Genomic DNA, 12240 nt, shown 5'->3' with positions numbered 1-12240 from the left:
GTGTCATAATTAATGTTTTCATAACAGCCTCATCAGTTTATGTGTAACATTAAACTTGTCTTCTGTCTGTTAGGGTTTGAGCAGCAGGAACAGTCTCCCCACCCCTCAGCCCAGGCGGAGCTCCACCTCCTCCACACCTTCTGCTCTGTCTGTGCTCGACTCGGCCTCTTCACGCTGGGAGCGCAACAATGGAAAGAGACCCCACTGTGACCTAAGCTTGACCAGGTACCAACAGACACACAGCACTGCTTCTGGATCAGACTATATGGCAACGCTAATATTCTGACTGAACTCTGGTTTTGGTCCTCTTCAGGAGGCAGTACAGGTTCTGTTTGTGAAGGTTTTGTAAAAAGTTCTGAACAGGATAATTGAAATAGGAAACATTGATCATATTCAGCATAAAAAACAAAAAAATCCAACCAGATTGATTTTGTATTGTTTGGATTTGCAAACAGTTGGACACTGAAGTCTAGACGCTCAGCTTTATTTTGTATTTTGAAGTCACTCACATCAAAATTGTAGGAAGTGTCCATGAATTATAACCTCTTTGATATAGTGATAGCTATTTTATGGGCTTGAAAGTAGTTGAAGTGGCATCAGAGGCTGATTTGTAAGCATATGTGGGCTTATTCATTTGTTTTTCTTTCCTGCACAGTTAAGATTTTAAAAGATCTAAAAGAGAACAGAAAACAAAGGAGCTCTTAGTGCAGGTGAAACGAGACATCCCTATTGTTTAAAAAAGGTTTCATTTAGTTGTTTTATGTATTGCCACATCCCAGCAGAAGTTGCGACAAGGTGCTATGCAGAGAAATTCAGCAAGTTCAGATCCTGTTGCGAAGAAACAAATTTAATCCGATTATAAAACAAATGTAAATTAATTAAATCCAGTGACTTAGAAGTAAATACACAGATGAGTGTGTTCAGTTCTCATGTTTGAAGACTCAGGAAACTGTAGGAACCACAAGTTAGCCTGCATACTGAGATTGATGCACTCAGTTGGAATAATATCAAACTGTGAGCTTCAACATATGATTGAGCTTGGTCATTAGGAACATACGATATGTCTAAAGAAAACGATTACAAACTTAATGAAGAGCTGGTGGAGAGAAGCCAAAGTTGAAGAAATCTGAGCTTCCTTTTTTCTTTGTTTTTGCTAATTTTCATGAAAACTTATGCTGCAGCAGTTTGGATCAACTGGAACATCCTGATAATCAAAAAATCACAATAATTCATCCAAAAAGTAACAAATGCATGGACTTTTTCCCCCTCTACTGCTCTGGGACAGAGTGTTCCAGTTTCTGGAAATATTGTACGGATGAAAGATAAAAATCTTTTAAATTACATTTTGGCCCTTTATCTTTAAGGCATGCATAGAGTCTAATTACCTGCTTAGTTTAATCTGTTTTTGTGAGTAATTATAGCTTACCATCATTGACAGATGGTGTGTTATCTGGGAAAATGGAATAATAAAAGCACATGTACAGTGAAAATCATTAGTGGAAGCACAGAACCCCAGCCTTCCATGGTTTCTTTTTTTTCCCCAGTAACATGTTTGTCAGAGGGAATAGAACTGATGGTCCAGGAAGATAACAGTGATGAGTGATCATAGGACGCTTTAACATGATAAAAGAAAAGCTTTTTTACGAGATCCAGTCATGTGGGAAAATCTCTACAGGACATAGACATGTTTTTATTCACTCTACTGTAAAGGAAAATATTTTCTAAAGAACAATATGGAATTTATTCCTACCTGTGAAACATTCAGAGAGCATCCATAAGTTTTTATACCTGAAAATGTAAACTAGGGTTTGCTCAAATTAAGGCTAATTTCAAAATCAAGTAGGTCTACGGTGGTTCTGAAGAAGAAAAGTGTAAAGATGACAGAGAAAGTTCACAATTATTTGTCAAACATTAAAAAGCACTGCATTTTCTTTTTGTAATTTATGACAGAAAAGAAGAGAAGGATTCAGTAGAATAAAGGTTTATATTGTGTGGATTTTTACTTTGCTTGCTGCCGACAAAACTAAGAACAGAAAAACATTCAAATGTCAGCGCTGTAATGATGTTATATTGTTTCTTCTGTCTAAGTTTACTTTTGTTAATATTTATTCACACTCTCTCTCTCCATCCAGAGTCATTTGTCCTACTTCTGTATTATTTTTATTGGAAGCTTGAACTATAAACATTAAAGCATGCCTGATTTGAGACGCTCATTTATTAAGGAAAAAATATGGACAGTACTGTTATTTGTACTTTTTCTTCACTGTTGGTTGGTGAGAATGTTACTTTAACTTTCTGAAAAATAAATACCCAGTCTCAGTTTTGGTCTGCTTTGTTGTGGCTTTAAAAAACAATTGACATGAAAAATGATGTTGTGTGCAGCTGAGGAGCCAAAGAAAAAGAGGTAAAGTTAGCCAGGAAGTCCATAATTCTTATGCCAAAGTCAGACCAGATCCTACATTCTGAAAATGACAAAGACAATTTCTACTGTGCGCATAAAAAAGATTTTAAAAAATTGCATATTGTTTTTGTTTCTTTAGCAGTCTGGGTGTTGTGGTCTCAGAGAGGCAGTGTTTCATACTTCTGTTTTAGGGTGTTTGTGTTTTGATAGAGTAAAAAAAAAAAAAGACCAGATTAGCTTTTTCCACAAATAGGAAGGCATTTAATGCCATTATAATGAGTTCATGTGAACCACGCAGGAGTCCAGTGTTCAGACAGTTTCTCTCCACCAGGTGGCAGGAAACGACAGGCTGTTACTGTAACTCCGTTCTCCGGATGACTCAAAACAGTTGGTGGTGATCATGTAGAAGGTTTGGATGAGTTTGTTTTTGCAGCTAAAACATCTGTGTTTGGTGTTACAGCTCAGCTCTGACCAACGGTCCCAATGCAAACCTGCTCACCATTCCCAAGCAGAGGTCTTCCTCTGTTACCCTAACGTACCACGCTGGGCCCAGGAGGGCAGGTGAGACTTATCTTCCCAAACCCACACTTTCAAAAACTTTTTATTTTGTAGATCGGTATAATATTCGAATATGAATGAGCATATGTATTTTGTTGTTTTGCAGTTAAGGGAGAGTACTTTTTCACTTGTAGGCTGTTCATAATCTTGTGTTTCATATTTGTTGAGGGATAGTTGATGTTTGCAGATTAAAATGAATAAATTAGTGAAACTGATCAATTTTTTTTCTCTCTAGGTGCCTCACCCAGCCTGAGCCCAGTCACCTCGCCAAGCCATAGTCCTCCAGCTCTGAGCTCAGGTTCCTCATCGTCCCTTGCCACTCGACTGCCTGTGGAGTTTCCAGACACGGCAGACTTCCTGACAAAGCCGAGCGTCAACCTGAACCTGCACAAGCCTTTGGGCCACCCAGTCAGCTCCACTGAGTTCCAGCAGGCCTTCCGCAGCGCTTCTTTCCCTCTCTGCACCAGGTGAGATGTGCAGCACTGAAGCTTCATGTTCTTTCGCTCTTATTTCAGTGAGTATAGTAATGCTGCAGCTGGAACCATGTATGCGTTTGTCCGCCATAGCTGTGGTCGTCAGATGCTCAAGGGAGTTTCTAGCAGCGACACGGGGGAGTCTCACCAATCATTTATCAGTGACGCTCATCGCAGGCGCTCAGGTATAAACACGTACACCTGTCACACATACAGCGGATTGCCGTCATGTCACATGGTCTTGTTCGGTTATCCAGTGTGCAGTCATGAAAGAAACACTCCTGTAAGGACTTTCAAAGGTTAACGCTGCTCTCTGCTGGGTGCCAAGAATACTGCAAGTTTAACATACTCAGACAAAAACTACGAGGAAAAATGAAATTTCACAGTGTTCTTTTTTAATTGCGAATCTTCATTTAAGACCAGCTACATAATAATACACTGTAATCATGACCCGCCATGACAGAAGGTCAGTTGTGTAACCCTGTATTTGACTGTTGATTGCTTTGTCTGTTATGAACCAGTGGATGAATTTTAATGTAACTTACAGAAAGTACTCACTGAATGTACCTCTATAACTGATTCACTTTTGGACTAATTCCAATGCAAGACAGCCACCACACCTGACTGACCTTTACAAACACAAAATTGGCCATAACTCCATCATTTTTATAGATATTGAGCTAAAATTTTGTGTGGTCTGACTATGACTCATTTCCAACACATATTGCCAAGTGTTAGCAAATCATGCAAAATTTTTCTTTAAATGTTTGTCATCTAAGGCAGCAGGCAATATGCATTCCTTCCAAAGAAGATGCCATTTTTTAGTTGAACATATGTTCAGGCTTTTTTTTTTTGTAGGTATGAAAGCTTGTTTGGCTTTACGTTGTGTTGCGTGTGTTTGCACAGTCGTTGAAGGTCTGGAGTTTGCGGGAGAGCCTCTTATCAGGGAAGAGGTGGCGGTGTCAGGAGACGGGAGGTCAGACACTGGAGGAGACGAGGGACTGGCGGAGGAGGAGAAGGAGAACAGCCCGGACACAGACCAGCAAACTCAGAAACCAGAGGTGTGTTGTATGACTGTCCTGTTAGGCACTACAGGCGGAGCACTTGTTGCTTTCTGGAGATGTGTCCCACTTACTTTTTTATGTTTTACTCATTTTTTATCACGAATTGCATACAGGAGCTGAGCATTTATGTGATAATGAAAGGTTTCCTTTCTTATCAAGTGTATGAGAGTCTGGTAAAGGCAGCGTGATGAAGTGCACTTCCTTGCAGGTGTTCGTGTATGTGGACTTGATTAGTAGTGTTTATGTGGAATCACAGTCCTTCAAGAAGTCGGATTGTTTAAAAAGAACATTTATATATCTGTGGTGTCCATAGTTGCTTACACATCCTCAAGAGAGAATAATTTGGCCCCTAGACACTATGATTATACTGAGAAATAAACACCCAACCTGGCATCTTTTGTTTTTTCTATGAAGATTACAGTTAATCTAAGGTGCAATTTGTTCAGCTTGCTTTTGTTTATTCTTCACGGTTGTGATGAAGTGAAATCAGTTGAGGGTTTTGTAAAACGTAAGATGCTCCCCACATCCTTTAAGCACAATGTTCCTGGTTCCTCGTCTGACTGTTTTGCAGGACACTTCAGGACATTTTTGATTAATAGTTAAAAAAAATGTTGACGAGTTTAAGAATTTTTTTTCTTCATACTACACATGAATGTGGGTGCAGCCAAATGAGAGGCTTGTATAATGTTAAAAGACCACATGAGCTGCTCCTACAAAAGCACAAAACAGAAATCTTTGACCGTACTGTCAGCAGCCTAGTTGTTGATTAAAGAAGGAGTTTTATTGTCTCTATCATGTCATTGCAAAGCTAAACTGGTAGAACTGAAAACCATTGTAGTAGAAGATGCATGTATCTATATAGTTTGTAATTATATTTTTATGGCTGTCCTCAGGGTGAACAGGAGTTCAGGTTAGATCCCATGCTGGAGGATCACGAGGCTCTTATGGAGAGAATGAACACCTGGAACTTCCAGATCTTTGACCTAGTGGACAAAACAGGAGGGAAGGCTGGAAGGATCCTCAGCTATGTCAGTACAACCAATAAATCAAACATCTCTTTTCACTTTAATACCTGCCAGTACCTCTGTATGACTGAGAACAAAGCAAATCTGAAGTCTTGGAAAAAAATGTGTCCTTATCTGGATTTGTAAGTCCATTTTCTTGTTGTGTCATTTGGTAACCAAAGTAACAAATGTAGTGGTATTAAAGCTGCAGGCAGCCTGAAGAAAAGGTCAAGAAGGAAAAATCTATTCTTAGTAGATTAGAAACAGTCTACAGGAGGAGTTAACTATAAAAATGGTCAATACGTTCAGCAGCAGTGACGCTGCTGCTGAACGTTTCAGACACAGACGTGGCTTGGACAGGTAAGCTGTTCAGCACTGGAAATGTGAATGCTCAACACTGAAAGAAGAGGTTTTAGAGCTTTCAACAGACACAGTTGAGACATTCCTTTTGTTCATAGTAATGCTGTAGTCATTTGAACTGATTCATTCTAGTGCTGGTTTTCTTCTCTCCACATCGGCGTGTCAGTGATGCTGGCTTATGTTTCCTCAGGTGACATACACTCTGTTCCAGGATATGTGTCTGTTTGAGATCTTCAAGATCCCTGTGAGAGAGTTCATGTCATACTTCTGTGCTCTGGAAAGTGGCTACAGAGACATTCCCTGTGAGTGTTCTATTGATGTTCATTCGTCAGTGTTACATAGCACATTTTATTTAGCAATATATTAAAAAAATTACATCGGTATATATGGTGAAACAAATGGAATTCTTAGTGTTATGTTTTAAAACATGCATAGATCATAACCGGGTTCATGCCACCGATGTGCTCCACGCTGTTTGGTACCTGACCACTCGACCAATCCCTGGGTTCCAGCAGATCCACAGTGAGCACGTAACGGGCAGTGACACAGGTAACGCCAGTGAGTTTGTCGAGTGCAGGTTTTAGACCGAACACATGGCCGCACAATAATCCACAACAGGTTTACACATTTAATATCTGATGCAGAGTCAAAGCTTCCCCCGCCACATGTCAAAGTGCCTTTGGACAAGGCACTGAAACCATTTAGCACTTGATCAGCAAATTGATGTGCGAATGGATGAAGGTGAATTTAGTGTGAAAGCACTTTTATAGTCGATTAGACTAAAAAAATGCGATATAAAAGCAGTTCATTTACCACTTGGGTAGTGGCTTTAAGAAGTTTCTCCTCATCTGAATATTTCCAAAGCTGTGCAAGTGTTTTAGATCCTTCAGGATTTTTTTATACCTTGATCCAAGAACATTCGTGTTGTTCTTTAAAGTGGTTTTGAGCAATATCTGTTCAGGCTTTCTGAAGGTCTTTTAAAGTTTTTCTTGTTCACTTGTTTTCTGTGCAGTCCTTGTGCCTGACCATGACAGCATGTTGTCCAGAGGAGGCCTAAAAAATACTGCAGTGTCTGAAAGTCATGTCTTTAAGATAAGAAAAGCAAAACAAAATCCAATAAAGATCTGATACAGGACCTGAGAAGTGCATCATCCATTAGTTGATCATCAACTGTATGGCAAGATTAGCTTCTTGGGAATCACCTTATTTGTGTCAAACTGTGTTGTCTTTGGGAGTTTTCATGGATTCAGCTAAGGACATGAGAACAAATTGTGTTTTTGAGACAAGCTTCTGGGAACAAAGTGGTTAAAGGTCACCAAGAAAATTTGGATTCATGAAAGTAAAATGTACAGAAATGAGAATCATAAGTTAACTAAGGCTTAAAATGTTTAGGGTGATATTTTTTCAGCTCTTATTTGTTATGTTGCAGATTCAGATAGTGGGATCTCTCCAGGCAGGATATCCTACGCCTCCTCCAGGAGCTCCACAGTTTCAGATGACAGCTACGGCTGCCTGGCCTGGAACATACCTGCCCTGGAGCTCATGGCCCTTTATGTAGCAGCTGCAATGCACGATTATGACCATCCGGGCCGCACAAATGCCTTTTTAATAGCCACTAATGCACCTCAGGTAACCTACAGCATTTGTTTGTTTTTCAGGTCCTGTTAAGGAAATTTTAAATACACTCAAATATAAATGCACAACATCCTTAACTTTCAAATAGGGCAGATTCATACTCAGGGTTTTTTACATTTTTATATATTTGTAAAGGATCTGTTTGTTAAGTTGTTGCTCAAGCTTTTGGTTAAAATAAACAATGTGAAGCTAAAAATGTAACATCATGCTTATCACTGTCTGTCATTTGAGTTATCCGAGCTTAGAGGGTCATTGTTTGCAAAGTTTTCAACCTGACCTCTATTTTTCTTTTTTTTTTCTTTGAAAATCAACAGTGCCAAATCAAATATCAACACTGGTGTCTGGAGCTGAGACAAGCTCTGTATGTTTGCACATAGTCACGTGACAGCCTCTCTGTAGTGATGTAATACAGACTCGCATTACTTCTAATCTGGAGCTTTACTTATTCATTTTAATATTTGCTTATTCAAGTATGTAATTTGTTGCTTTCAAAATATATATGTTTTTTATTTTGTTCCAACCAAAAAAGCAAAGGAGATAATCCCGACACATCTTTTTTTTCTGCTGCTTGGCCGGTGACTTTGTACAAAGTTTAGCTGTGCCATGTGTAGCTCAGTGAACTGGTTTTAAAGAAATCAGACTAAACTGAAGTGGTGCAGACAAAGAAGAGGCAAGAACAACTTCACAGTCAAACGCAGACTCGACCTAGGTGATAATAAGTGTCTTTCATCTGCCTTTTTCAAATCGAGAGCATCACCTCTAAACTAAACATAAATCTACAACTCTTGTAGACAAAAAGTAGTTCTGATTAGCTTTTACTTCAGTGTCAACTATCAGTCTGGGGTAATATATCAGGTTACCAGCTGTTAAAATGAAAAATGATTTATAAAGGTGGATGTACAGTGGGCTACACATCCTCTGGACGATGTTAGAGTCCACCTGAGACCAGCTGAGGGAGCAAACTAAGTCATTTGCTAATCAGTTCTCTTAATTAACAAGGTGTGCTTTTAGATTTGTGTCCTCATTTTGTGAAGTGTTTCCAATTTTAAACTTTTAAAATGTGGTTTGGCCATCCGTCTCACACCAAAGACAGGCTGCCAGTCCATCATAAGGCCACAGAGGGACAAACGAGACAAACAACCATTCATGCGTTCACTCACACCTAGTGACAATTTAGAGTTACCAATTAACCTCCCATGCAAGATTGAAATAAAAAAACATATTTTTTACTTCTGTAAGTATACCATGTGCTCCTGAATGCAACCTGAAACTCCCTTTGAACTGCTGGAACAAATCAATAATCTGTCCATATTTTGCTAAACTGTGGGCATAGGTTAGCTTTGTTTTAAAAGAACACCGTGTTTATTCAATAAATAATAATCTTTTTTAAGTAAAACTAGGCTTTCTTGAATTCATAGCTATTTTTATTCATTCTTCGGGTTTAAAAATCTCGAAATGCTAAATTTTACTATTGTTTTGTTTGTTTGTTTGTTTGTTTCCTACCAATGCGGTGAATACTGCATGTTCCTTTTTTTGTCTTTAACACACCCCTGCACTTTGACTGCATCATGTTGTGCGAATCCTGAAGTAGTTTGTCACCCAATTTGTCAGTTAATCTTTAACTTAAGTCACCCCTTTTCTTTACGTGCTTCCTAACACAAAACCAACTTAAGTGGTTTTTGACGTCAGAGTCATTTACTGTCTCCAGACAACATTATCTTCACTTACTTTGTTTCAAATGTAGGTCACAAGCAAGATTAGCTCCTCACTACAGTTAATCCCAGCGTGCTATCTCACGTCCTTTGTAATTCAACAAAGAGATGAAATAGTTAAGCACTTGCCCCAGTTTAAATGTTGTTTTACCAATCTGTCCAGTGATAGCACTCTCACTCCTCGGAAAGTGGGTCAAAAGAACGGTGAAGGACCTTGAACCAACTGATTCCCAATGATGTGGTTGACCACCATGTGTGTTGAAAAGATCTTACGTTTTTCTTTGTAGCCAATGGCATTTTAGCCTGCTCATCCTTTACTCATGTGCCTCTTTCATAACCAGATATGCTTGTGTCCCTTTATCTCCATATTGAGTGATTGCTATTTTTAAATCCATAACACGTTGCATAACCTATACACAGACACATTATGTAAGAAAATGTATTTCTAATCTTCTAGAGGAAATAGTGGGAATCTTCGTAGTTGGTATTTTTTCCACTGCTTTCATCAGCTTTGATTTTCCTTCCTGTCAACTGTAGGCGGTGCTGTACAATGACCGCTCGGTACTGGAGAACCATCATGCTGCGTCCGCCTGGAGTCTCTATCTGTCCCAGCCTGAGTACAATTTCCTGGTCAATCTTGATCACGTGGAATTCAAGCGTTTTCGCTTCCTTGTCATCGAGGCGATACTGGCCACAGACCTCAAGAAGCACTTTGACTTTCTGGCTGAGTTCAATTCCAAGGTCTGTGATGACGAATCTAAAACAAATTGGTTTACACAGCACACTTTTATGACAAAATCTTGACTCATCAATATGTTGCTTGGTTAATTTTCATTGAGTACGTAGCATAACAAATCCTAGATCAATTGGTTAACTTATATTAAGGCATCTGCTTATGTTTATTCGTTGACAGGTGAATGATGTGAATAGTCCAGGAATTGATTGGGCCAATGAGAATGACAGACTCCTTGTGTGTCAAGTGTGTATCAAGCTGGCAGACATCAATGGACCAGCCAAAGTCCGGGACTTGCACATCAAGTGGACAGAAGGCATTGTCAATGAGTTTTATGAGCAGGTACAGACTGCACACCATCACAACAGGAGTGTTTACTTATTGCAGGTCATATCATGTTTAAAACAATACCTTGAATACAATTTTAGAAAAAAAAATTACCCTAATAATATAAGTAGATCCAACTTTCTTAAAAACAAACAACCTGGGGTATTTTTACTTGTTTATTTTTTAATTTGTTTTCCACAAATATGGGTAGAATCCAGATAAGTCCACTTACAACGACACAATAAAATGTATTTTTCTGTTTTTCATACGATATGTTTGTCTCTTGTCATAGCATGTAAAAAATAAGCATTTTATTATAGTTCTTTAATTTTATCGATGCTACAAAAAGTGTAGTTTTTAGTTGAGTAGGTTTTGCAGTTTTAGGGAAATTGTTTCTATTGGGAGAGTTAGGAAAATGGCTTTTATAAAAGTAACAGACCCTTCGTTTACCTGGAGTCTCTGGGGATAATTAGGGGGAAAAAACACATCTGTTTGTTTAATGTCATAGTTGAAAGTTTAAAGTGCACACAGAAGTGGGCACATCCCCTTGTCATTTATATTGTGAAAATGAACTTTAATAACAAAACTCTCTCAAAAGTCAAGATGGGAACCTGGAGATTTTTCAGTATTTTTATTCACAACACTAATCTGGATCTTTCTGTTGGGTATCTGCTGGTACCGAGTCTCTTTTCACTACAACACACAGTTTCAAACCTGGAGCCTTATGGTCACCAATTAGCATTGGTAATTAGCCACGTGCTAATTACTTTATGGCCTCTTTCAGACCTGGCACTAACATGTGTCCTGACTGATCTAATCACAAGGAAACATCTCTAAGTACAGCTGTTCACACCTGGCAGTTAGAATCTGTCCTGAGTCATCCAAACTTAGTTACCTGCTCCACATGTAAATAAACATGTGTCAGTGTCTCCTGATGTTTCTGTAAATTCACAAATACATTCAGCCATCTGCACTTTAGCATTATTCAGTCAGTAACAAGTTTCTGATTCACCTCTTCCACATTTGCTGAGTTATGTATAAAAACACGTCATTCCGTATGTTGCTGAACAGGCTGAAGTTCATTAAAAGTTTTATCTAGTATTTAGAGCTGTCCACTTGTGACTGGATCATTACACTGCTGTCCCAGCTGAAATGATCATTCTTTGTGCAGAAGTTTAAGTTTGTGTAGGAGGCCTGAATGCAATATGAAAGAAGCATTAAGTATCATAATTAAAGCTTTGTTTTTAATTTGCAGGGAGATGAGGAAGCTCGGCTGGGATTACCCATCAGCCCCTTCATGGACCGCTCCTCCCCACAGCTGGCCAAGCTGCAGGAGTCCTTCATCACCCATATTGTGGGACCGCTGTGTAACTCCTATGATGCTGCTGGTCTTCTTCCTGGCCAGTGGATTAATGGAGCAGAATCAGATGACGATGAAGATGAGGGGCAGGTGGAAACGGATGAGGAAGAGGACGAGGAAGATGAGCTAGAAGATGATCTGGCACCAGGTTAGATTTAGCATTCACAGCTTTTCATTAATACCAGTTTGAGATATCAGTGATTCTTATCACGCTGCACTTCTCTTTTCAAGTTAACGCTATTAAAGAAGAAACTATACTTACTTAAGAAACTATACTCGTGCTTTGTACAAATGTAGTTTATACTGATTTAAATGTGCAGAACTCACTGCAGTTTTCATCTTTAACAGTAGATGTCACTACTGAAAACAAACTGATATGTAGCAGGAATCGCTCAATTACGCTCTTCATACCAAAATGTCACTAAAATGTTTAATCTTACATAGGGGATTTTTGAAGTTTATGAAATATTTGCAGTGATTGGACTTTCTTGGCTTTTGTTCAGTCATATGAATGACGGTAAAAAACTAACCTGTTCACAGATTTTGCCCTGTTGCTCCTCCTGGTTACAACTTGGTACTTACACAACACTCCTCAACCAACTGTGATGTTAGC

The 12240-nt window shown here is 38.9% G+C and overlaps 1 protein-coding gene across 1 annotated transcript in view; it reads left to right on the top strand.

The window, feature by feature from the left end:
• Positions 1–12240, top strand: part of pde3b (phosphodiesterase 3B) — a 44923-nt gene that overhangs the window by 28911 nt on the left and 3772 nt on the right. The window contains exons 4-15 of the mRNA XM_017442006.3: positions 74–225; positions 2862–2962; positions 3195–3426; positions 3526–3617; positions 4339–4493; positions 5390–5524; positions 6051–6162; positions 6296–6409; positions 7290–7489; positions 9745–9948; positions 10121–10282; positions 11523–11775. Coding sequence (XP_017297495.1) covers positions 74–225; positions 2862–2962; positions 3195–3426; positions 3526–3617; positions 4339–4493; positions 5390–5524; positions 6051–6162; positions 6296–6409; positions 7290–7489; positions 9745–9948; positions 10121–10282; positions 11523–11775 — 1912 coding nt within the window. The remainder of the gene's footprint in view (positions 1–73; positions 226–2861; positions 2963–3194; positions 3427–3525; positions 3618–4338; positions 4494–5389; positions 5525–6050; positions 6163–6295; positions 6410–7289; positions 7490–9744; positions 9949–10120; positions 10283–11522; positions 11776–12240) is intronic.

This window comes from Kryptolebias marmoratus, linkage group LG15 (assembly GCF_001649575.2).
Source record: "Kryptolebias marmoratus isolate JLee-2015 linkage group LG15, ASM164957v2, whole genome shotgun sequence".
NCBI lineage: Eukaryota > Metazoa > Chordata > Actinopteri > Cyprinodontiformes > Rivulidae > Kryptolebias > Kryptolebias marmoratus.
This window is presented reverse-complemented; position numbering and strand designations above follow the sequence as displayed.